This window comes from Cherax quadricarinatus, chromosome 2, assembly GCF_038502225.1.
Source record: "Cherax quadricarinatus isolate ZL_2023a chromosome 2, ASM3850222v1, whole genome shotgun sequence".
Classification (NCBI taxonomy): Eukaryota; Metazoa; Arthropoda; class Malacostraca; order Decapoda; family Parastacidae; genus Cherax; species Cherax quadricarinatus.
The window spans coordinates 12,829,736-12,853,680 of record NC_091293.1 but is presented as its reverse complement, the minus strand read 5'-3'; the positions used below and the strand labels follow the sequence as shown (position 1 = coordinate 12,853,680).

At 42.1% G+C, this 23,945-nt stretch overlaps 1 protein-coding gene across 1 annotated transcript in view; it reads left to right on the top strand.

Annotated features, from left to right (window-relative positions):
• Positions 1 to 23,945, top strand: part of LOC128686597 (uncharacterized) — a 78,252-nt gene that overhangs the window by 11,175 nt on the left and 43,132 nt on the right. Inside the window, exon 3 of the mRNA XM_053773578.2 lies at positions 16,021 to 16,189. Within this exon, the coding sequence (XP_053629553.2) occupies positions 16,021 to 16,189 (169 nt within the window). The remainder of the gene's footprint in view (positions 1 to 16,020; positions 16,190 to 23,945) is intronic.

Sequence of the window (23,945 nt, the reverse complement as noted above, 5' to 3'; positions counted from 1 at the left end):
ACCCTATTTGATCAATCCACAGGTTAGTAATTACTAAGAATATTGATTTCCTAAAACACGAAAGGAAAATGTTATTCACTGAAGTGTGAAAGGCCAAACACAGGTTTTTCAACATGGTACCACTTGAGTGGCGAGATCATTTATTAGATAACATGTATAAGGGACAGAGAATAATGAAGCGGAAAACTGAATGTTAACATGGAAGGAAATTAAACAGTCTCATAGAAGAAAGTGGCTGATCCCACCATGCTAACCTGTCGAGTGTTGAGCTTTACCTGGGACCAAAACACAGCCCTAAGATATGGTTTGAGTTTTGCGCCCACTAGTGAGGGCACTAAATACGTTGGCCTAAAGCTATTATTCATATATATATCTATCTATATATATATATATATATATATATATATATATATATATATATATATATATATATATATATATATATATATATATATATATGTATATATATATATATATATATATATATATATATATATATATATATATATATATATATATATATATATATATATATATATATATATATATATATATATAACAATAACAACACTTCACTAGCCAAGGACTCGAACCAATGCTGCTTTGGCCTGCCTCATAGTGGGCGAAAACACATGACGCCCTATTCCACTGGACCATACGATCGTTAAGAGTAGCGTATCCAGTGGAACTGGATGTTGTACTCGCTACCCAAGGACACACCATCGTGTGTCCTTGGGTAGCGAGGTTGGAGAAACATTTAGAGAGGGTGTGGTACGTAAGTTTGGGGGTGCCAGGTGTAAATGGTAATGGGTGTCCTTTGATTGTACTTTGTATAGAAAGGGGTTTAGTTATAGGTAATGCATATTTTAAGAAAAAGAAGATAAATAAGTATACAAGATATGATGCAGGGTGTATTGACAGTAGTTTGTTGGACTACGCATTGGTAGATAAAATACTATTGAGTAGACTTCAGGGTGCACATGTTTACAGAGGGGCCACAGATATATCAGATAACTTTTTAAGTGTAGCTACAGTGAGAGCAAAAGGTAGATGGGATACAAGGAAAATAGAAGCAGAAAGTAAGAGAGAGGTGAATTTTTATACACTAAAAGAGGAGGCAGTTAGGGTAAGATATAAACAACTATTGGAGGATAGATAGGCTAGTGAGAGTATAGGCAATGGAGTCGAAGATGTATGGGGCAGGTTTAAAAATGTAGTGTTAGAGTGTTCAGCAGAAGTTTGTGGTTGCAGGAAAGTGGGTGCGGGAGGGAAGAAGAGTGATTGGTGGAATGATGATTTAAGAGAGTAGTACGGGAGAAAAAGTTAATAGAAGTGATGCAATGAGGGAAGAAAATATGGAGAAAAAAATAGAGGGCGAGGGAGTGGTGAAGCAATGTAAAAAGAGAGCAAATAAGAGACTGGGTGAGATGTTATTAACAAATTTTGTTGAAAATAAGAAAAGGTTTTGGAGTGAGCTTAAGAATGGAGAGTTAGAGGTATCGGGAAAATGGAGGGAATATTTTGAGGAATTGTTAAATGTTGATGAAGATAGGGAAGCTGTGATTTCGTGTATAGGGCAAGGAGAAATAATATCTTGTAGGAGTGAGAAAGAGCCAGTTGAGAATGTGGGGAAAGTTAGTGAGGCAGTGCGTAGAATGAAAGGGGGTAAGGCAGCTTGGATTGATGGGATAAAAACAGAAATGTTAAAAGCAGATGGGGATATAATTTTGGAGTGGTTGGAGTGGTTCTATTTAATAAATGTGTTTGGTACCTGGGGATTGGCAAAGAACATGCATAGTTCCTTTGTATAAAGGCAAAGGGGACAAAAGTTAGTTAGTTTAATATGTTTATTATGCACCCCATACCCATCCTGTGGGCGGTAGTCAAAAGATTACAGAGGTACATAATTTGTCCAGGGACTGGACTCCAAAGTTTTGATAGCTGATCAAGTTACAGAGGTAATGAATTTACAATTTACAAAGGTAATGAACTCACAATTTACAAAGGTAATGAACTCCAGGTAGGTCTGGTCACAATCATGACAAGTTACAAAGGTATTTACAGATTACAGAGGTACGTAATGGGTCCAGGGACTGGGCCCCCAAAGTTTTGATAGCTGAACTAGGTACAAAGGTAATGAGCTCACAAGTTACAAAGGTAATGAATTCTGTAAGAATGGTTACTTACGTTTATACATGGCTACAATCATGAACAAATTATAGTGTAATGAGCAATTCACACTTCCACACCCGGTCACAACTGTAATGAGTTATTGGTGCAAATATTGATTGTTGAGTCACATACACACACACACACACATACACACATACACACATACACACATACACACATACACATACAGTTTGGGAAGCGATGTAGTGGAGGCAGGATCCATACATAGCTTTAAGCAGAGGTATGATAAAGCTCACGGCTCAGGGAGAGTGACCTAGTAGCGATCAGTGAAGAGGCGGGGCCAGGAGCTCGGACTCGACCCCCGCAACCTCAACTAGGTGAGTACACACACACACACACACACACACACACACACACACACACACACACACACACACACACACTCACGCACTCACACACTCACACTGACACTCACACACACACACACACACACACACACACACACACACACACACACACACACACACACACACACACACACACACACACACACACACACTCACGCACTCACACACTCACACTGACACTCACACACACACACACACACACTCACACACACACACACACACACACACACACACACACACACACACACACACACACACACACACACACACACACACACACACACACACTTTAGTTTAATATCTTTATTATGCTCCCCATACCCATCTTGTGGGCGGTAGTCAAAAGATTACAAAGGTACATAATGGGTCCAGTGACTGGACCCCAAAGTTATGATAGCTGAACTAGTTACAAAGGTAATGAACTCCAGGTAGATCTGGTCACAATCATGGCAAGTTACAGAGGTAATGAACTCCAGGTAGATCTGGTCACAATCATGGCAAGTTACAGAGGTAATGAATCAGCCTCACTCCTATACATGGTTACAGTCATCAACAAATTACAAAGTAATGAACCACTGATACGTCCACACCTGGTCACAATTGTAATGAGTTATAAATACAAATATTAAGTGGTTCATACACCCACACTAGCGCGCGCGCGCACATACACACACGAGGGCGCACGCATTGACATGTGCACACGAGCGTACAAATATATGCATACACACAAGGACGCACACCCACACACACACACACACCCACACACACACACACACTCACACACCCACACCCTCACACACACCCTCACACACCCACACACACACCCACCCACACACACACACACACACACACACACACACACACACACACACACACACACACACACACACACACACACACACACACACATGGTAATGCATTATTTACAGCTAGCAAAGTCAGGGTATTTCTCCAGAATGGTCTGCAATATACCACTGTGGATAAAATGCTTTGCCTTTTCTTGAACATTTCTGAGTGAGTTGTTTCTAAATTCATTAATTTGATCACACTCCAGTACATAATGACGCAATGTGTGACAATAGTCCATCTGGCAAAGTTTACATTTCGTTTGGTCTACATCTGGTGGTGGTGATTTAACCTGCCAAAGATACTTGTAACCCAGCCGGAGCCGGGCAGTAGTGACATCCAAGAGTCTGCTTATCTTGTTGGATGCACCATAGACATGTGGCTCCTCCTGCATGATGGAATGATGATAGATGGACTGACTTGTGTCAATCTCCCTAAGTCTTAAGTCAATAAAGTTCATTTGAAGTTCTTTTCGTATTATTGTTCTCAAACTGCTAACTGACAACCCAAGATTGTAATCTACCCCCTCTTTGAAAGCATACAGCTTAGCCAATTTATCAGTTCTATCATGCATCTGAAGACCAATGTGAGATGGAATCCACAGCATGTGCACTCTGACTCCACTGTCCACAATCTTACCATACCTGTGTCTGGCTTCTGACACAAGCATGCCACAATTTATACTTAATGAGTTGAGAGCATTTATGGATGACAGAGAATCAGTTACAGTTAAAGTGTCAACCTTAGATACATGGACACATTTGAGTGCAAGGAGTATGGCAAACAGTTCTGTTTGAAGGGTAGAGGCCCAGTTATTGATGCGTGCTCCAATTTCTTTATGAGAGCCATCACTCTGTCTGACAACAGCAGCACTACCAGCTGCACCAGTGGACTGGTGAACAGAACCATCAACGTAAATAATTTGTGAAAGATTGTTCTGTGTGACTAAGTTATCAATACAGCTTAAGGCATCATGTTTGGCTTCAAGACGAAGCTTTGGTTGTGATTTAAGAAGAGTTTTGGGGGGAAATGGAGGAATGGTAGTTTGGAATTGGGTAATATCTCATGGAGCAGGGAAATGTGTCTGTTGTCTAACTTGATATAGATCATGTAGCTGGTTCATGCGGAGGTCGGTTCCAGTTTATTCGATCCATCTGGAAGGATGTTCACCAGTGCTGAGGAAAGTTTGGAGGGCTTCTGTGCAGGGGTTTGAATGGGCTAGCCTAAGCATATTAACCCCAATAAGGATATTTCTTTCAGTAACACGATCTCTAATGCTTGGAATATTAAGTTCTTTCCTCATATTTAAAATTTTGGCAGTACGAGGGCATCCTAGGATGATCCTCATTGCTTCGTTTTGCAGTTTTTCCAGCCCTCCAAGCTTCAAGTCAGACACGAGTGCAAGTAGTGGCGCCGCATAATCAACCAATGATCTAATATAAGCAAGGTACATCATTTTCACAATTTTAACATTAGCACCATACCTGGGGTGAAATCCAGTCACAACTCTAAGTGCTCTCAGCCTTTCTTTGTATTGGCGACAAAGTCTCGTTACAACAGGTCCAAGTAGTGGAACCTCAAAGCCTAGATACCTGTATCTGCTTACATATTCTAGAAGAGACCCATCATGCAACTGGATCTGACGAACTGTGCCTCTCTGCCGAGGAGGACGTCTGTTGAGTATCTTTGTTTTATCCCCTGAGATTATTAACCCCAGGTCCTGACACCCGGCTAGTACATGATTAAGAATGTTTTGGGTGTTGGAGAATCCGGTGGTGTGAATCATTATGTCATCAGCAAAACTAACCATATAATGATGGGGCTGGCTAGGCATGGCATTAAGTAAGGCATTAATCAAAATGTTGAAAAGGGTGGGACTAAGCACACCTCCCTGTGGGGTTCCTAATTCAAAATCTTTAGTTACACTTCTATGTCCCTGGAACAACACAGACGACTTTCTGTTGGACAGGTAACCTTTAATCCAGCGGAGAAGCCATCCTCCAACATCCATTCTGGCAAGTTCACTAATGATTACATGTCGGTTGGCTACATCAAAAGCGGATTTAAGGTCAAGGAACGTAGTGTATGAGCTGTCAGTGTGCAGAGTGAGAAAGGTGGTAATGCAATGATGCACACTCCTTCCATGCATGAAACCATGCAACCGGGGAGACAAGAATTGCTTAATTCTGTGCATAAGACGATTAAGAATCATCCTTTCGAATGTTTTACACAAGCAACTAGTAAGGGATATTAGGCAAAATGAGTTTTGTTGATTGGGCTTCGGAATGGGAATAATGAGGCTATTGGTCCATGATTTAGGGAGCTCCCCAGTGACATAACTCATGTTATATAATTCAAGTAAGGGATTACCTGGTACTCGACACAGCAATCTGAGTATGTTGTAAGTAATACCATCCTCACCAGGCGACGTGGAGTTGCCCTTAGTTAGCGCTGCATCAAGTTCATAATTAGTGAAAGGAATGTTGCAGTCATCTGCCTTGCTGAGCATAAAGCAAACAAGTCTCTCCCTTGCATCATATTTGTCCATTAATTTCGCCTGTGTGGTACTGGGAAGACTGTCATAGCTAGATGTAGCAGCCCAAGCACTGACTAACTCATTCGCTCTATGCAAGGGATGAGGGTGCGCGATCTGCCCAGTTCTGTTACCCTTAATTCTATTTATGTCCCTCCATGCCCGGCTAAGTGGGGTGTGAGCATTGACACCATTGACAAATTGTTCCCAGTCTGTTTGCCGCAGCTCTGTCATACGCTCTCTGGCAGCAGCAAGGGCAGTTTGGAAGAGGCTCAGCATTTTAGGGGTACGATGGTTTCTATAGGCTAGGCCTAGTCTGCGAGCAGTGCGTTTCAATGTTCGAAGTTTAGAATCATTGTAATAGGTATGATTTTTATAAGACTTATGATTATTATGGAAGTCATTTGGATTTAGAGTAGTAGGAGGTTTCAGAGGCGGCTCTAAGAAGTTCTGAATACTGCTCACAAGGTCATTGTTAAAAGTCTCGACAGAGGTACACTCATAGGAATCATACCAGTCAGTCACATGTGCAACAAAGTCATCATGTTGATCAGTGGGAACATTAAGACGTTTCTGTTTGAATATCCCACCAGGAAGGATAGTATTACCAATATCTAGTGAGGTTAGCCTTGGGAAATGATCAGACGCTATATCTGTTACAATGGAAGACTCACAGCTGGCAGAAGTAATGTTGAAGCCAAGACACAGATCAAGGACACCTCCATAGATATGTGTGGGTTCAAGGTCACCTACAATTTGCACATTATCATGACTGTTTAAGAGTGACAACAGTTGATTGCCATTACGATTACCAAACTGAGAGTTTCCAATGCTTTTGTGTCTTGCATTATAATCACCAATAATGAGAGTAGGTTCAGACTGAGCACAAGTTGGGAGCTCCAAGTAATTAAACTTATCAGCAGGAGCGTACAAGTTAAATATGTTGAGAGCAGAGTTCCCAATATAAATCCTAACACCGTGATACTGTAGCCCCTCTGTTTTCTTGTGTGCAAGAAGTTGATGGGGAAGTGATTTTTTAATATATAGAACACAAGAGTTAGTAGATTTGAGGTTATATGCAACAAACGATGGCAATTTAGGGGGTTGGGATTTTTCAGGGACTCTGCACTCTTGTAGACACACAATATCAATGGATTCAGTGGTTACTTTATGATGCGGGTCAGAAAATCTTTTTCTAAGTGACGCAATATTCCAACTTAAAATGGATAGTTTATACGAGTTTGGTTCCATTATAAAAGTCCAGGGATAGAATTCAATTTCTCAGCAAAATGAAAAAACTTACTAAATAACAAACAGACATAATCAATATCAATATCATCAGTATTATCCTTATCCATGAGTCTCCTAAGTGCACTTCCATTAGTGAGACCTCTTGGGAGTCTTTGTACACAGAGGGCACAGCGCTCTTTGTCTGTGAATGTATGGATCGTGACACTATCCCTCGCACTCACCTCTCCGCTTTTATTACACTCATCACTATCATCACATGTATCACTTCCCTCATCATTATGACCAGTGATACATACACCATTATCAACAACCGGGCCATCTCCACACTCGGTATCTATCAATACATTACACTCATCAGGTTGACTATCATGATGGTCTTCACTGCCCTTATCATCTTCACTGTGATTGTAAACACCACTATCAGATTCATCATTTTTGTAATTATTAACACCACTGCAATCATCAGTTTGTTCATCATCACCACACTCATTTTCATAATGGCTGACTATCTGTGGGTTGATGTACTCATCTGCAACCTCTGTAAGTTTTTCCTCGTGGTGCTCAAGTTGTTGTTTCAAACACCATTGTTGCTTCTCCAGTACTGTTATGCGCAGCTGCATGTTGTGTACCACCCCAACAAGACTAGCTTCATCTGGAGGTATGAAGTCCCGGTCAGCTGAGCCAGGTGGCTGACTGACAGCTGACTCAGCCAGACAGGTGGTGTCAACACCAGCAGCATTACTAGTGTTGATAGCAGACGTGATCGTGCTCTGTTGATGTACTCCCAGAGTGACTCGCTCAACCATATTGTCTGAAATCAGGCATGGGTCAGTATTCAGACATGAAGTATCTGGTAGGCCTATTGCCTCATCATGGGGGGTGATGGGTGAGGCGGGAGCCCTGCGGCTGGCGATGTGAGCAGCTCTCGCTCTGCAGTCAGCATGAGCAACTGTGACTCCTGGAGTATCACAAATGATACATTGTAATGCAACGGTCTGGTGTTTCTTGATCATATCATAGCACTGGTGAGAAGGATGGGCCTTGGCACACACTGCACACCAGTGTGACTTACTAAAGCATTTAAAAGCAATGTGACCCCAGCGCTGACACTTGTAGCATCTACGGTGAGGTGGTTTGTACAAAGCTATTTTGTAACTCCTGTTAAGCGCTGCACGAGAGTAGATAAATGATGGTGGAGTCCCTTGGCCAATCCACTCAGCCAATATCAGATCATTTGGAAGTCGACGAGGGTTTGCAACTTGATCTGACAACAGGAATTTAGGATCCAAGTACTTATTGACATTGTGGATAACAATAAGCACTTAGGTGATTTTGGTGGGGCAGCTTGGAGTTGGATGTTAGCATATTTATGAGTAAGAAGTTTTTCTATGAATGTTGGGTCGTTAGTAACAAAAACGTAATTATCCTCGTCATGACGAAAGCGAATCCGAAGGTTTTCCTTTGGGTTGTCTAATGAAGCTTCGTAAAACCATATAGACTTGACCTCAATCTCAGTGTTAGCAGGGAAATCAAGCCTAACCGTTCTGCGATGGTTGTTGTTGCTCTCGTTGTTTCTTGCAGCAAGCCTCCTTTGAAATCCTCTTTCTTTTTTCAAAGCACCCTTACGAATTCGCCTTCACCATCATTTACTTCGTTCACATCCATAGGTCACTTCTAGTTCAACTGCTTGAGGTGGAAGAGTTAGTCTGTTACTTTTGGGCCAGCGAAACCGCCTTTATTCCATAAGAGAGAAGGGACTAGGAAGGGATATTCACCTCGCTAGACACAGACAATGTGGGTGTAGTGGCCTGCGGGTCGCAGTGAAATTTTCAAGGTCATTCACTGGGCCCACAGTCGTCTCGAGAGTTACCAACATTGTACTACTTGTTAATTACTCCTCAGCACTTAACACATCTAGCACACGTGTCTTGGAATGACAGACAAATTTTCACTACCTAAGAACTAATTCTCACAACACTGAAGGTACGGCCGGAACACTGTAGAACGTTCGCAAAGGCATTCTGGGACTCAGAACAGATGTAGCTGCAGTGTAACTTGGCCTTCACTGGCTGGCTTGGAAATTATAAGGGAATAAGTCTGTTGAGTATACCTGGTAAAGTGTACAGTAGAGTTATTATTGAAAGAATTAAGAGTAAGATGGAGAGCAGGATAGCAGATGAACAAGGAGGCTTTAGGAAAGGTAGAGGATGTGTGGACCAAGTGTTTACAGTGAAACATATAAGTGAACAGTATTTAGATAAGGCTAAAGAGGTTTTTGTGGCATTTATGGATTTGGGAAAGGAGTATGACAGGGTGAATAGGGGGGGGGCAATGTGGCAGATGTTGCAGGTGTATGGTATAGGAGGTAGGTTATTGAAAGCAGAGAAGAGTTTTCAAGAGGATAGTGAGGCTCAGGTTACAGTATGTAGTAGAGAAGGAGATTATTTCCCAGTAAAAGTAGGCCTGAGACAAGGATGTGATGTCACCGTAGTTGTTCATTATATTTATAGACGGGGTTGTAAGAGAAGTGAATGCGAGAGTCTTGGCAAGAGGTGTGGAATTAAATGATACAAATCAAACACAAACTGGGAGTTGTCACAGTTGCTCTTTGCTAACTACACTGTGCTTTTAGGAGATTCTGAAGAGAAGTTGCAGAGGTTGGTGGATCAATTTGATAGGGTAGGTAAAAGAAGAAAATTAAGAGTGAATATAGGAAAGAGTAAGGCGATGAGGATAACATAAAGATTAGGTGACAAAAGACTGGATATCAGATTGGAGGGAGGTGAATGTATTTAGATATTTGGGAGTGGACGTGTCAGCAGATGGGTCTATGATGGATGAGGTGAATCATAGAATTGAAGGGAAAAGGGTGAGTGGTGCACTTAGAAGTCTGTGGAGACAAAGAACTTTGTCCGTGGAAGCAAAGAGGGGAATGTATGAGAGTATAGTTATACCAACACTCTTACATGGGTGTGAAGCATGGGTGATGAATGTTGCAGCGAGGAGAAGACTGGAGGCAGTGGACATGTCATGTCTGAGGGCAATGTGTAGTGTGAATATAATGTAGAGAATTCGTAGTTTGGATATTAGGGGGAGGTGAGGGATTACCAAAACTATTTGTTGTTGTTGAGGTAGTCTGGACATGTAGAGAGAATGGAACGACACAGAATGACTTGGAGAGTGTATAAATCTGCAGTGGAGGGAAGATGGGGTAGGGGTCGGTCTAGATATAAATAAATAAATAAATAAATAAATAAATAAATATATATATATATATATATATATATATATATATATATATATATATATATATATATATATATATATATATATATATATATATACATATATATATATATATTTATATATATATATATATATATATATATATATATATATATATATATATATATATATATATATATATATATATATATATATATATATATTTATATATATATATATATATATATATATATATATATATATATATATGTGTGTGTGTGTGTGTGTGTGTGTGTTTTATATATATATATATATATATATATATATATATATATATATATATATATATATATATATATATATATGCAATAAGATCACAGTAAACAGGTGATTTCAGAATATGCAAAACAACCACTCTGAAAGAATAGAGAAATTCCAAGCGCTTTCGTGACTACTCACATTATCAAGGAACTATGAAAGTAAAGCATCCAAGGAAGGTATATAAGGGGGTCTGGCCAACACCTCACTATCAGATCCCACAACGGTTAAACACCTGACGCGCGCCGGCCCAACTGGACAGGTCCTTTGCAAAACCACCAACAAACTATTCTACCCAAGAAAATTTTTAAATTATTATTTGTCCAGTGTATTATTAAATTCTTCCCAAATTCTATTAATTATAAATGGATCTAATTTATATAAACCAAAGGAAATATTCATATTATTGTCAAAACTGCTTTTTATGAAACAAGATTCAATTATATTCCTGTCGACCATGGACTTGCTTGATACTACTTTCTCAACTTTTTGAAAATCAATTGGATGGTTAAAATCTCTTACATGAATAAATAGAGCATTGGAATCTTGTCCAGTTCTAATGCTATATTTATGTTGTTTTAATCTTAGTTCGAGATTTTTACCAGTTTGACCGTAATAAACTTTATCGCAAATTTTACAAGGAATCTTATAGACACATCCATCAGCATTTTGGGGGGAATTCTTTATCAAAAGTTTTTTTTACTGTATCAAGATTTTTGAATACAACTTTAATATTAAAAGTCTTAAGAAGAGAAGGCATATCAAACAAGTTTTCATGGTAAGGGAGGACCAACATATTTTTAGTTGAATAAGACTGGTTGTCCCTTTTTGGATTGTAAAACGTATTTCTAGCAACTTTAAAAGATTTATCAATTACATTTCTTGGGTATTTTAAATCATTACTTATTTCATAAATTTTGGATATTTCCTCATCTTTGAACTCAGGACTACAAATTCGTAAAGCTCTCAAAAACATTGATGAGAAAACACACAGTTTGACTCTATCTTGATGCGAAGAATAATAATGGACATAGGAACAGTTATTTGTAGGTTTTCCACTATTATTCTTCGCATCAAGATAGAGTCAAACTGTCTGTTTTCTCATCAATGTTTTTGAGAGCTTTACGAATTTGTAGTCCTGAGTTCATAGATGAGGAAATATCCAAAATTTATGAAATAGGTAATGATTTAAAATACCCAAGAAATGTAATTGATAAATCTTTTAAAGTTGCTAGAAATACTTTTTACAATCCAAAAAGGGACAACCAGTCTTATTCAACTAAAAATATGTTGGTTCTCCCTTACCATGAAAACTTGGTTGATATGCCTTCTCTTCTTAAGACTTTTAATATTAAAGTTGTATTCAAAAATCTTGATACAGTAAAAAAACTTTTGATACAGAATTCCCCCCAAAATGCTGATGGATGTGTCTACAAGATTCCTTGTAAAATTTGCGATAAAGTTTATTACGGTCAAACTGGTAAAAATCTCGAACTAAGATTAAAACAACATAAATATAGCATTAGAACTGGACAAGATTCCAATGCTCTATTTATTCATGTAAGAGATTTTAACCATCCAATTGATTTTCAAAAAGTTGAGAAAGTAGTATCAAGCAAGTCCATGGTCGACAGGAATATAATTGAATCTTGTTTCATAAAAAGCAGTTTTGACAATAATATGAATATTTCCTTTGGTTTATATAAATTAGATCCATTTATAATTAATAGAATTTGGGAAGAATTTAATAATACACTGACAAAGAGGATAAATAAGTATATATATATATATATATATATATATATATATATATATATATATATATATATATATATATATATATATATGTATATATATAGAAATATATATATATATATATAGTTAGAGCAAAGGAAGGGGTAGCAGTAATGTTGAATGATCAGTTATGGAAGGAGAAAAGAGAATATGAATGTGTAAATTCAAGAATTATGTGGATTAAAGTAAAGGTTGGATGTGAGAAGTGGGTCATAATAAGCGTGTATGCACCTGGAGAAGAGAGGAATGCAGAGGAGAGAGAGAGATTTTGGGAGATGTTAAGTGAATGTATAGGAGCTTTTGAACCAAGTGAGAGAGTAATTGTGGTAGGGGATCTGAATGCTAAAGTAGGAGAAACTTTTAGAGAGGGTGTGGTAGGTAAGTTTGGGGTGCCAGGTGTAAATGATAATGGGAGCCCTTTGATTGAACTTTGTATAGAAAGGGGTTTAGTTATAGGTAATGCATATTTTAAGAAAAAGAGGATAAATAAGTATACAAGATATGATGTAGGGCGAAATGACAGTAGTTTGTTGAATTATGTATTGGTAGATAAAAGACTGTTGAGTAGACTTCAGGATGTACATGTTTATAGAGGGGCCACAGATATATCAGATCACTTTCTAGTTGTACCTACACTGAGAGTAAAAGGTAGATGGGATACAAGGAGAATAGAAGCATCAGGGAAGAGAGAGGTGAAGGTTTATAAACTAAAAGAGGAGGCAGTTAGGGTAAGATATAAACAGCTATTGGAGGATAGATGGGCTAATGAGAGCATAGGCAATGGGGTCGAGGAGGTATGGGGTAGGTTTAAAAATGTAGTGTTAGAGTGTTCAGCAGAAGTTTGTGGTTACAGGAAAGTGGGTGCGGGAGGGAAGAGGAGCGATTGGTGGAATGATGATGTGAAGAGAGTAGTAAGGGAGAAAAAGTTAGCTTATGAGAAGTTTTTACAAAGTAGAAGTGATGCAAGGAGGGAAGAGTATATGGAGAAAAAGAGAGAGGTTAAGAGAGTGGTGAAGCAGTGTAAAAAGAGAGCAAATGAGAGAGTGGGTGAGATGTTATCAACAAATTTTGTTGAAAATAAGAAAAAGTTTTGGAGTGAGATTAACAAGTTAAGAAAGCCTAGAGAACAAATGGATTTGTCAGTTAAAAATAGGAGAGGAGAGTTATTAAATGGAGAGTTAGAGGTATTGGGAAGATGGAGGGAATATTTTGAGGAATTGTTAAATGTTGATGAAGATAGGGAAGCTGTGATTTCGTGTATAGGGCAAGGAGGAACAACATCTTGTAGGAGTGAGGAAGAGCCAGTTGTGAGTGTGGGGAAAGTTCGTGAGGCAGTAGGTAAAATGAAAGGGGGTAAGGCAGCCGGGATTGATGGGATAAAGATAGAAATGTTAAAAGCAGGTGGGGATGTAGTTTTGGAGTGGTTGGTGCAATTATTTAATAAATGTATGGAAGAGGGTAAGGTACCTAGGGATTGGCAGAGAGCATGCATAGTTCCTTTGTATAAAGGCAAAGGGGATAAAAGAGAGTGTAAAAATAATGGGGGATAAGTCTGTTGAGTATACCTGGCAAAGTGTATGGTAGAGTTATTATTGAAAGAATTAAGAGTAAGACGGAGAATAGGATAGCAGATGAACAAGGAGGCTTTAGGAAAGGTAGGGGGTGTGTGGACCAGGTGTTTACAGTGAAACATATAAGTGAACAGTATTTAGATAAGGCTAAAGAGGTCTTTGTGGCATTTATGGATTTGGAAAAGGCGTATGACAGGGTGGATAGGGGGGCAATGTGGCAGATGTTGCAGGTGTATGGTGTAGGAGGTAGGTTACTGAAAGCAGTGAAGAGTTTTTACGAGGATAGTGAGGCTCAAGTTAGAGTATGTAGGAAAGAGGGAAATTATTTCCCAGTAAAAGTAGGCCTTAGACAAGGATGTGTGATGTCACCGTGGTTGTTTAATATATTTATAGATGGGGTTGTAAGAGAAGTAAATGCGAGGGTCTTGGCAAGAGGCGTGGAGTTAAAAGATAAAGAATCACACATAAAGTGAGAGTTGTCACAGTTGCTCTTTGCTGATGACACTGTGCTCTTGGGAGATTCTGAAGAGGAGTTGCAGAGATTGGTGGATGAATTTGGTAGGGTGTGCAAAAGAAGAAAATTGAAAGTGAATACAGGAAAGAGTAAGGTTATGAGGATAACAAAAAGATTAGGTGATGAAAGATTGGATATCAGATTGGAGGGAGAGAGTATGGAGGAGGTGAATGTATTCAGAAATCTGGGAGTGGACGTGTCAGCGGATGGGTCTATGAAAGATGAGGTGAATCATAGAATTGATGAGGGGAAAAGGGTGAGTGGTGCACTTAGGAGTCTGTGGAGACAAAGAACTTTGTCCTTGGAGGCAAAGAAAGGAATGTATGAGAGTATAGTTTTACCAATGCTCTTATATGGGTGTGAAGCATGGGTGATGAATGTTGCAGGGAGGAGAAGGCTGGAGGCAGTGGAGATGTCATGTCTGAGAGCAATGTGTGGTGTGAATATAATGCAGAGAATTCGTAGTTTGGAAGTTAGGAGGAGGTGCGGGATTACCAAAACTGTTGTCCAGAGGGCTGAGGAAGGGTTGTTGAGGTGGTTCGGACATGTGGAGAGAATGGAGCGAAACAGAATAACTTCAAGAGTGTATCAGTCTGTAGTGGAAGGAAGGCGGGGTAGGGGTCGGCCTAGGAAAGGTTGGAGGGAGGGGGTAAAGGAGGTTTTGTGTGCGAAGGGCTTGGACTTCCAGCAGGCCTGCGTGAGCGTGTTTGATAGGAGTGAATGGAGACAAATGGTTTTTAATACTTGACGTGCTGTTGGAGTGTGAGCAAAGTAACATTTATGAAGGGGTTCAGGGAAACCGGCAGGCCGGACTTGAGTCCTGGAGATGGGAAGTACAGTGCCTGCACTCTGAAGGAGGGGTGTTAATGTTGCAGTTTAAAAACTGAAGTGTAAAGCACCCTTCTGGCAAGACAGTGATGGAGTGAATGATGGTGAAAGTTTTTCTTTTTCGGGCCACCCTGCCTATATATATATATATATATATATATATATATATATATATATATATATATATATATATATATATATATATATATATATATATATATATATCTTAGTGTGTCTTAGTGTGGAACTTTTGGTCCTCAAATCCATGGCGAGCTGGGAATTAATGGCAAGATTTTTAACATCTGCTGCCTCTTTGTTGGGATAAGACCTATGAACTCCAGTGATATCCTGAATTTAATAATTCGATAAAGTGAGGGACATTCATAGGAAGGTATTCACCTTACTGATGAGGTATCGGTTCTTGGATGTTGTCCAAGGACCGATACATCTGTAATAAAGATCAGTTAAGTAAAGATATCTTCAATCATTAATGGCAATTAGTAACCGTGTAAAATAGCACTGGACTACCTATTTTTCTATTCATTGTTCATCTCTTTATCTACGAATCTGTCATCTGTTACCACTGTGTCTCTCTCGCAGGTGTGGCAGGGAAGTTACGAGAAGATAGACGATACTCACATTCGCATTTACGACGACGACATCGCGGTGGGCACCGGCGGTATAGTAGACTTCAGCTTCCAGGTGCACTTCTCAGGCACTGAGCGTCCGGAGATCATCGGAGCTACCATGAATGATGTCGACGTGTGCGGTAGGTGGTGTGTGTGTGTGTGTGTGTGTGTGTGTGTGTGTGTGTGTGTGTGTGTGTGTGTGTGTGTGTGTGTGTGTGTGTGTGTGTGTGTGTGTGTGTGTGTGTGTGTGTGTGTGTGTGTGTGTGTGTGTGTGTGTGTGTGTGTGTGTGTGTGTGTGTGTGTGTGTGTGTGTGTGTGTGTGTGTATGTGTGTGTGTGTACTCAGCTAATTGTACTCTCATAATTGTGGTCCCAGGGGTCGATACTCAGCTCCTGGCCCCGCCTCTTCACTGATCACTGCTAGGTCCTCTCTCTCCCTGCTCCATGGGCTTTATCATACCTCATCTTAAAGCTATGTATGGTTCCTGCCTCCACTACCTCACTTGCTAGAATACTCCACTTCCTGACTACTCTATGACTGAAGAAATACTTCCTAACATCCATTTGACTCATCTGGGTCTTCAACTTCCAATTGTGAACCCTTGTTTGTGTCCCCTCTCTGGAACATCCTGTCTCTGTCCACCTTGTCTATTCCACGCAGTATTTTGCATGTCGTTATCATGTCTCCCCTAACTCTTCTGTCCTCCATTGTCATCAGTCCGATTTCCCTTAACGTTTCTTCATGGGACATTCCCTTTAGCTCTGGAACTAACCTTATCGCAAACCTTCGCATTTTCTCTAATTTCTTGACGTGTTTGATCAAGTGCGGGTTCCAAACAGGTGCTGCATACTTCAGTGTGGGCCTGACGTACACGGTGTACAGTATCTTAAACGATTGCTTACTAAGGTATCGGAACGCTGTTCTCAGGTTTGCCAGGCGCCCATATGCTGCAGCAGTTATCTGGTTGATGTGTGCTTCAGGAGACGTGCTCGGTGTTGTAATCACTCCAAGATCTTTCTCCTTGAGCGAGGTTTGCAGTCTTTGGCCATCTAGCCTATACTCCGACTGCGGTCTTCTGTTCCCTTCCCCGATCTTCATAACTTTGCAATTGGCGGGGTTAAATTCGAGAAGCCAGTTGCTGGGCCAGGTGTCCAGTCTGTCCAGGTCTCTTTGAAGTCCCGCCTGATCCTCATCTGATTTAATTCTCCTCATTAACTTCACATCATTTGCGAACAGAGACACTTCTGAATCTAACCCTTTCATCATGTCATTCACGTATACCAAAAATAGCACTATTCCTAGGACTGACCCCTGTGGGAGCCCGCTCGTCACAGGTGCTCACTGTGATATCTCATCACGTACCATGACTCGTTGTTGCCTCCCTGTCAGGTATTCTCTGATCCATTGCAGTGCCCTTCCTGTTATAGTCGCCTGATCTTCTAGCTTCTGCACAAATCTCTTGTGAGGAACTGTATCTAAGGCCTTCTTGCAGTCGAGGAAGATGCAATCAACCCACTCCTCTCTCTCGTGTTTTACTTCTGTTATTTTGTCATAAAACTCCAGAAGGTTTATGACACAGGATTTGCCTTCCATAAATCCGTGCTGGTTGGCGTTTATACTCTTGTTCCGTTCCAGGAGCTCCACCACTCTCCTCCTGATAGTTTTCTCCATGAATTTGCATACTATACACGTCATTGATACTGGTCTACAGTTTAGTGCCTCTTTTCTGTCTCCTTTTTTAAAAATGGGAACTAAATTTGCGGTCTTCCATACCTTAGGTAGTTGCCCAGTTTCAAGGGATGTGTTGAAGATTGTGGTTAGTGGCACACACAGCATATCCGCTCCCTCTCTAAGGACCCACGGGGAGAAGTTGTCCAGTCCCATTACCTTTGAGGTATCAAGGCGCCTTAGCAGCTTCTTCACTTCCTCCTCAGCTGTGTGTATGTCATCCAACACTTGTTGGTATATTCCTTGTTGGTGTCCCCCTTTGTTCTGTCCTCCCAGAGGCCTCCCTGTCTCCACTGGAAATATTCCTTAAATCTCATGATCACCTGGTCTTTGACTGTTGTTTTCCTCCTAATGTGGCTATACAGCAGTTTCGGGGCAGACTTCACTTTCGATGCTATGTCGTTTTCGTATTGTCGATGAGCCTCCCTCTTTCCCTGTGCATACTCGTTTCTGGCTCTTCGACTAATCTCTTTATTTTCCTGAGTCGTTTGCCTCCTGTACCTTTTCCATTCTCTGGTGTACTTACTTTTTGCCTCCCTACACCTTCGGGTAAACAAAGGACTCGCTTCGCTCTTCCCATTATTTCTACTGCCCTTGGGAACAAACCTTTCATCTGCTTCCTTGCATTTTGTTGTGTGTGTGTGTGTGTGTGTGTGTGTGTGTGTGTGTGTGTGTGTGTGTGTGTGTGTGTGTGTGTGTGTGTGTGTATACTCACCTAATTGTACTCACTTAATTGTGGTTGCAGGGGTCGAGACTCAGCTCCTGGCCCCGCCTCTTCACTGATCACTACTAGGTCCTCTCCCTCTCTGCTTCCTGAGCTTTGTCATACCTCTTCTTGAAACTATGTATGGTTCCTGCCTCCACTACTACACTTGTTAGGCTATTCCACTTTCTGACGATTCTATGACTGAAGAAATACTTCCTAACGTCCCTGTGACTCGTCTGAGTCTTCAGCTTCCAGTTGTGACCCCTTGTTTCTGTGTCCCCTCTCTAGAACATCCTATCTCTGTCCACCTTGTCTATTCCCCGCAGTATCTTGTATGTCGTTATCATGTCTCCCCTGACACTTCTGTCCTCCAGTGTCGCCAGTCCGATTTCCCTCAATCTTTCCTCGTACGACATTCCCCTGAGCTCTGGGACTAGCCTTGTTGCAAACCTTTGTACTTTCTCTAACTTCTTGACGTGCTTGACCAGGTGTGGGTTCCAGACTGGTGCTGCATACTCCAGTATGGGCCTAACATACACAGTGTACAGTGTCTTGAACGATTCCTTATTAAGGTATCGGAACGCTATTCTCAGGTTTGCCAGGCGCCCGTATGCTGCAGCAGTTATTTGGCTGATGTGTGCCTCCGGTGACGTGCTCGGTGTTATGGTCACCCCAAGGTCTTTCTCCCTGAGTGAGGTCTGTAATCTTTGTCCACCTAGCCTATACTCTGTCTGCGGTCTTCTTTGCCCCTCCCCAATCTTCATGACTATGCATTTGGCAGGGTTGAATTTGAGAAGCCAGTTTCTGGACCACATGTCCAGCCTGTCCAGGTCTCTTTGCAGTCCTGCCTCATCCTTATCCGATTTAATTCTTCTCATCAACTTCACATCATCTGCGAATAGGGACACTTCAGAGTCTATTCATTCCATCATGTCGTTCGCATATATCAAATATAGCACTGGTCCTAGAACTGACCCCTGTGGGACCCCGCTCGCCACAGGCGCCCACTGTGATACCTCTTCACGTACCATGACTCGTTGTTGCCTCCCTGTCAGGTATTCCCTGATCCATTGCAGTGCCCCTGTGTGTGTGTGTGTGTGTGTGTGTGTGTGTGTTTGTGTGTGTTTGTGTGTGTGTGTGTGTGTGTGTGTGTGCGTGTGTGTGTGTTTGTGTGTGTTTGTGTTTGTGGGTGTGTGCGTGTGTACTCACCTATTTGTGGTTGCAGGGGTCGAGTCTTAGCTCCTGGCCCCGTCTCTTCACCGGTTGCTACTGGGCCCTCTCTCTCTCCCCGCTCCTTGAGCTTTATCAAACCTCGTCTTAAAACTGTGTATGGTTCCTGCCTCCACTACGTCATTTTCTAGGCTGTTCCACTGCCTTACAACTCTATTACTGAAGAAATACTTCCTAATATCTCTCTGACTCATTTGTGTCTTCAACTTCCAATTGTGGCCTCTTGTTTCTGTGTCCCCTCCCTGGAACATCCTGTCTTTGTCCACCTTGTCTATTCCACGCAGTATTTTATATGTCGTTATCATGTCTCCCCTGACCCTCCTGTCCTCCAGTGTCGTCAGGCCGATTTCCCTTAATCTACATTTGCCGTCTTCCATACCTCAGGTAGTTGCCCAGTTTCCAGGGACGTGTTGAAGATTGTGGTAAGTGGCACGCAAAACATATCTGCTCCCTCTCTAAGGACCCACGGGGAGATGTTGTCCGGTCCCATTGCCTTTTAGGTATCGATGTCCCTTAGCAGTTTCTTCACCTCCTCCTCATCTGTATGTATGTCGTCCAACACTTGTTGGTGCATTCCTTGCTGGTGTCCCCATCTGGTCTGTCCCCCCAGAGTCCTTCCTGTCTCTACTGTAAATACTTCCTTAAATCTCGTGTTGAGCTCCTCACATACCTCTTGATCGTTTCTTGTGAGTTCTCCACCTTCTTTCCTCAGCCTTATCACCTGGTCCTTGACTGTTGTCTTCCTCCTAATGTGGCTATACAGCAGTTTCGGGTAAGATTTGACTTTCGATGCTATGTCGTTTTCATACTGTCGCTGGGCCTCCCTCCTTATCTGTGCATACTCGTTTCTGGCTCTTCTACTAATCTCCTTGTTTTCCTGGGTCCTATGCCTCCTGTACCTTTTCCATTCTCTGTTGCACCTAGTTTTTGCCTCCCTACACCTTCGGGTAAACCAAGGACACGTTTTGGTCTTCCTATTATTTCTGTTTCCCTTGGGAACAAAACTTTCCTCTGCCTCCTTGCACTTTGTTGCCACATATTCCATCATCTCGTTTACTGATTTTCCTACCATTTCTCTGTCCCACTGAACCTCCTGCAGGAAGTTTCTCATACCTGTGTAGTCCCCCCTTTTATAGTTTGGCCTGTCCCCTTCAGTTCCTGTTACCTTCTCCACTTGTAACTCTACTATATAATCAAAACTCAGAACCACGTGATAGCTAGCTCCAAGGGGCCTCTCGTAAGTGATGTCCTCAATATCTGAACTGCTCAGGGTGAACACAAGATCCAGTCTTGCTGGTTCATCCTCCTTTCTCTCTCTAGTTGTGTCCCTGACATGTTGATGCATGAGGTTTTCAAGTACCACATCCATCATCTTGGCTCTCCATGTTTCGGGACCCCCATGTGGCTCCAGGTTTTCCCAGTCGATCTCCCTGTGGTTGAAATCGCCCATTACCAGTAACTTTGCTCTGCTCGAGTGAGCTCTTCTTGCCACCTCAGCCAGTGTGTCCACCATCACCCTGTTGTTTTCTTCGTACTCCTCTCTTGGCCTCCTGCAGTTCTGTGGTGGGTTATACATCACTCCAATGACTACTTTATGTTCTCCGGACTGAATTGTACCTACAATGTAGTCTCTTTATCCAATCATGTCCATGCCTTCCATTTCCTCAAATCCCCATCGGTGTTTTATGAGCAATGCAACCCCTCCTCCCCCTCTACTCCTTCTATCTTTCCTCTGGATCTGATATCCCGTTGGGAAGATTGTGTCTGTTGTCTCAGCGAGTTTTGTTTCTGTGACTGCTATGATGTCTGGGGATTTTTCACTGATTCTTTCGTTCCACTCCTCATGTTTATTCGTTATTCCATCCGCGTTTGTGTACCAAACTTTCAGTTTCTTTTCTATCATTGTGGTCATGCAAGAATATTGGGGTTGGGGGAGCGAGAGCCTTGGTGGGGGCCTATATGGGGCTGTGGTGTTGGTGGGGTTTGTGATGATGGGGGTGGGGTCAGAATGCCCATAAGGGACAGCTGTTGGGGTGAGGTTTGTGATATGGGGGTTGGTGGCAGAGGGAACAATGAGTGGGTTGTAGTATAGGTTGCTCAGTTGCGTTGGGAAAGTCGCGGTTGGAGTCTTTTGGTGGGAGATTCTGTGGGGTGTGTTTGCCCTTCCTCCTGTGTCTGGGTCCTGCTCATTTTCGTCATTGCCTCTCGTTCCTCCTTGCGTCTCTGTACTCTCTCTTTCAGTGTAGTCCTTTCTTCTTGTGTTCTGTCGCGGTCGAGGTATACTCTCTGGTACCCCTGTTTGTCCCTCAGTCTTGCTTTCTCTTGCAGAATCCTGGTTCGAACTGATTCTTCCTTGAAAGTTACTCTGACAGGCCGTATCCTTCCACTCGCAAACCACCCAATTCTCTGAAAATTTGTCACCTGGGTCATATCGTTTTCATGATGCCTTCAATCATTTTTTTCTCCTCCTGTTTTATTTCTTCAAAGTTGTCCCCCTTGGCTTCTTGGAGCCCGTGTGTGTGTGTGTGTGTGTGTGTGTGTGTGTGTGTGTGTGTGTGTGTGTGTGTGTGTGTGTGTGTGTGTGTGTGTTTGTGTGTGTTTGTGTGTGTGTGTGTGTGTGTGTGTGTGTGTGTGTGTGTGTGTGTGTGTGTGTGTGTGTGTGTGTGTGTGTGTGTGTGTGTGTGCATGTGTGTGTGTGTGTGTGTGTGTGTGTGTGTACTCACCTAGTTGTACTTAACTAGTTGAGGTTGCAGGGGTCGAGTCCTAGTTCCTGGCCTCGCCTCTTCACTGGTCGCTACTAGGTCACTCTCCCTGAACCGTGAGCTTTATCATACCACTGCTTAAAGCAGTGGTATGGATCCTGCTTCCACTACATCGCTTCCCAAACTATTCCAGTTCCTATCTACTCTGTGGCTAAAGAAACACTTCCTAACATCCCTGTGATTCATCTGTGTCTTCAATTTCCATCTGTGTCCCCTTGTTGCTGTGTCCCATCTCTGGAACATCCTGTCTTTGTCCACCTTGTCAATTCCTCTCAGTATTTTGTATGTCGTTATCATGTCAGCCCTGTCTCTCCTGTCCTCCAGTGTTATCAGTTCGATTTCCCTTAACCTCTCCTCGCAGGACATACCCCTTAGCTCTGGGACTAGTCTTGTTGCAAACCTTTGCACTTTCTCTAGTTTCTTTACGTGCTTGGCTAGGTGTGGGTTCCAAATTGGTGCCGCATGCTCCAATATGGGCCTAATGTACACGGTGTACAGGGTCCTGAACATTTCCTTATTAAGATGTCGGAATGCTGTTCTGAGGTTTGCTAGGCGCCCATATACTGCAGCAGTTATTTGGTTGATGTGTGCCTCAGGAGTTGTGCCTGATGTTATACTCACCCCAAGATCTTTTTTCTTGAGTGAAGTTTGTAGTCTCTGGCCCCCTAGACTGTACTCTGCATGCGGTCTTCTTTGCCCTTTCCCAGTCTTCATGACTTTGCACTTGGTGGGGTTGAACTCCAGGAGCCAATTGCTGGACCAGGTCTGCAGCCTATCCAGATCCCTTTGTAGGTCTGCCTGGTCTTCGACCAGGCGCCCACTCTGGCACCTCGCCACGTACCGTCACTCGCTGCTGTCATCCTGACAAGTATTCCCTGATCCATTGTAGTGCCTTCCCTGTTATCCCTACCTGGTCCTCCAGTTTTTGCACTAATCTCTTGTGTGGAACTGTGTCAAACGCCTTCTTACAGTCCAAGAAAATGCAATCTACCCACCCCTCTCTCTCTCTCTCTCTCTCTTGTCTTATTGCTGTCACCCTGTCATATAACTCCAGTAGGTTTGTGAGAACAGGGTTTCCCGTCCCTGAAACCATGTTGGCTGATGTTGATGAGATCATTCCTTTCTAGGTGTTCCACCACTCTTCTCCTGATAATCTTCTCCATGACTTTGCATACTATACATGTCAGTGACACTGGTCTGTAGTTTAGTGCTTCATGTCTGTCTCCTTTTTTAAAGATTGGGACTACATTTGCTGTCTTCCATGCCTCAGGTAATCACCCTGTTTCGATAGATGTATTGAATATTGTTGTTTGGGGTACATATAGCGCCTCTGCTTCCTCTCTCAGGACCCATGGAGAGATGTTATCAGGCCCCATTGCCTTTGAGGTATCTAGCTCACTCAGAAGCCTCCTCACTTCTTCCTCGGTTGTGTGTACTGTGTCCAGCACTTGGTGGTGTACCCCACCTCTC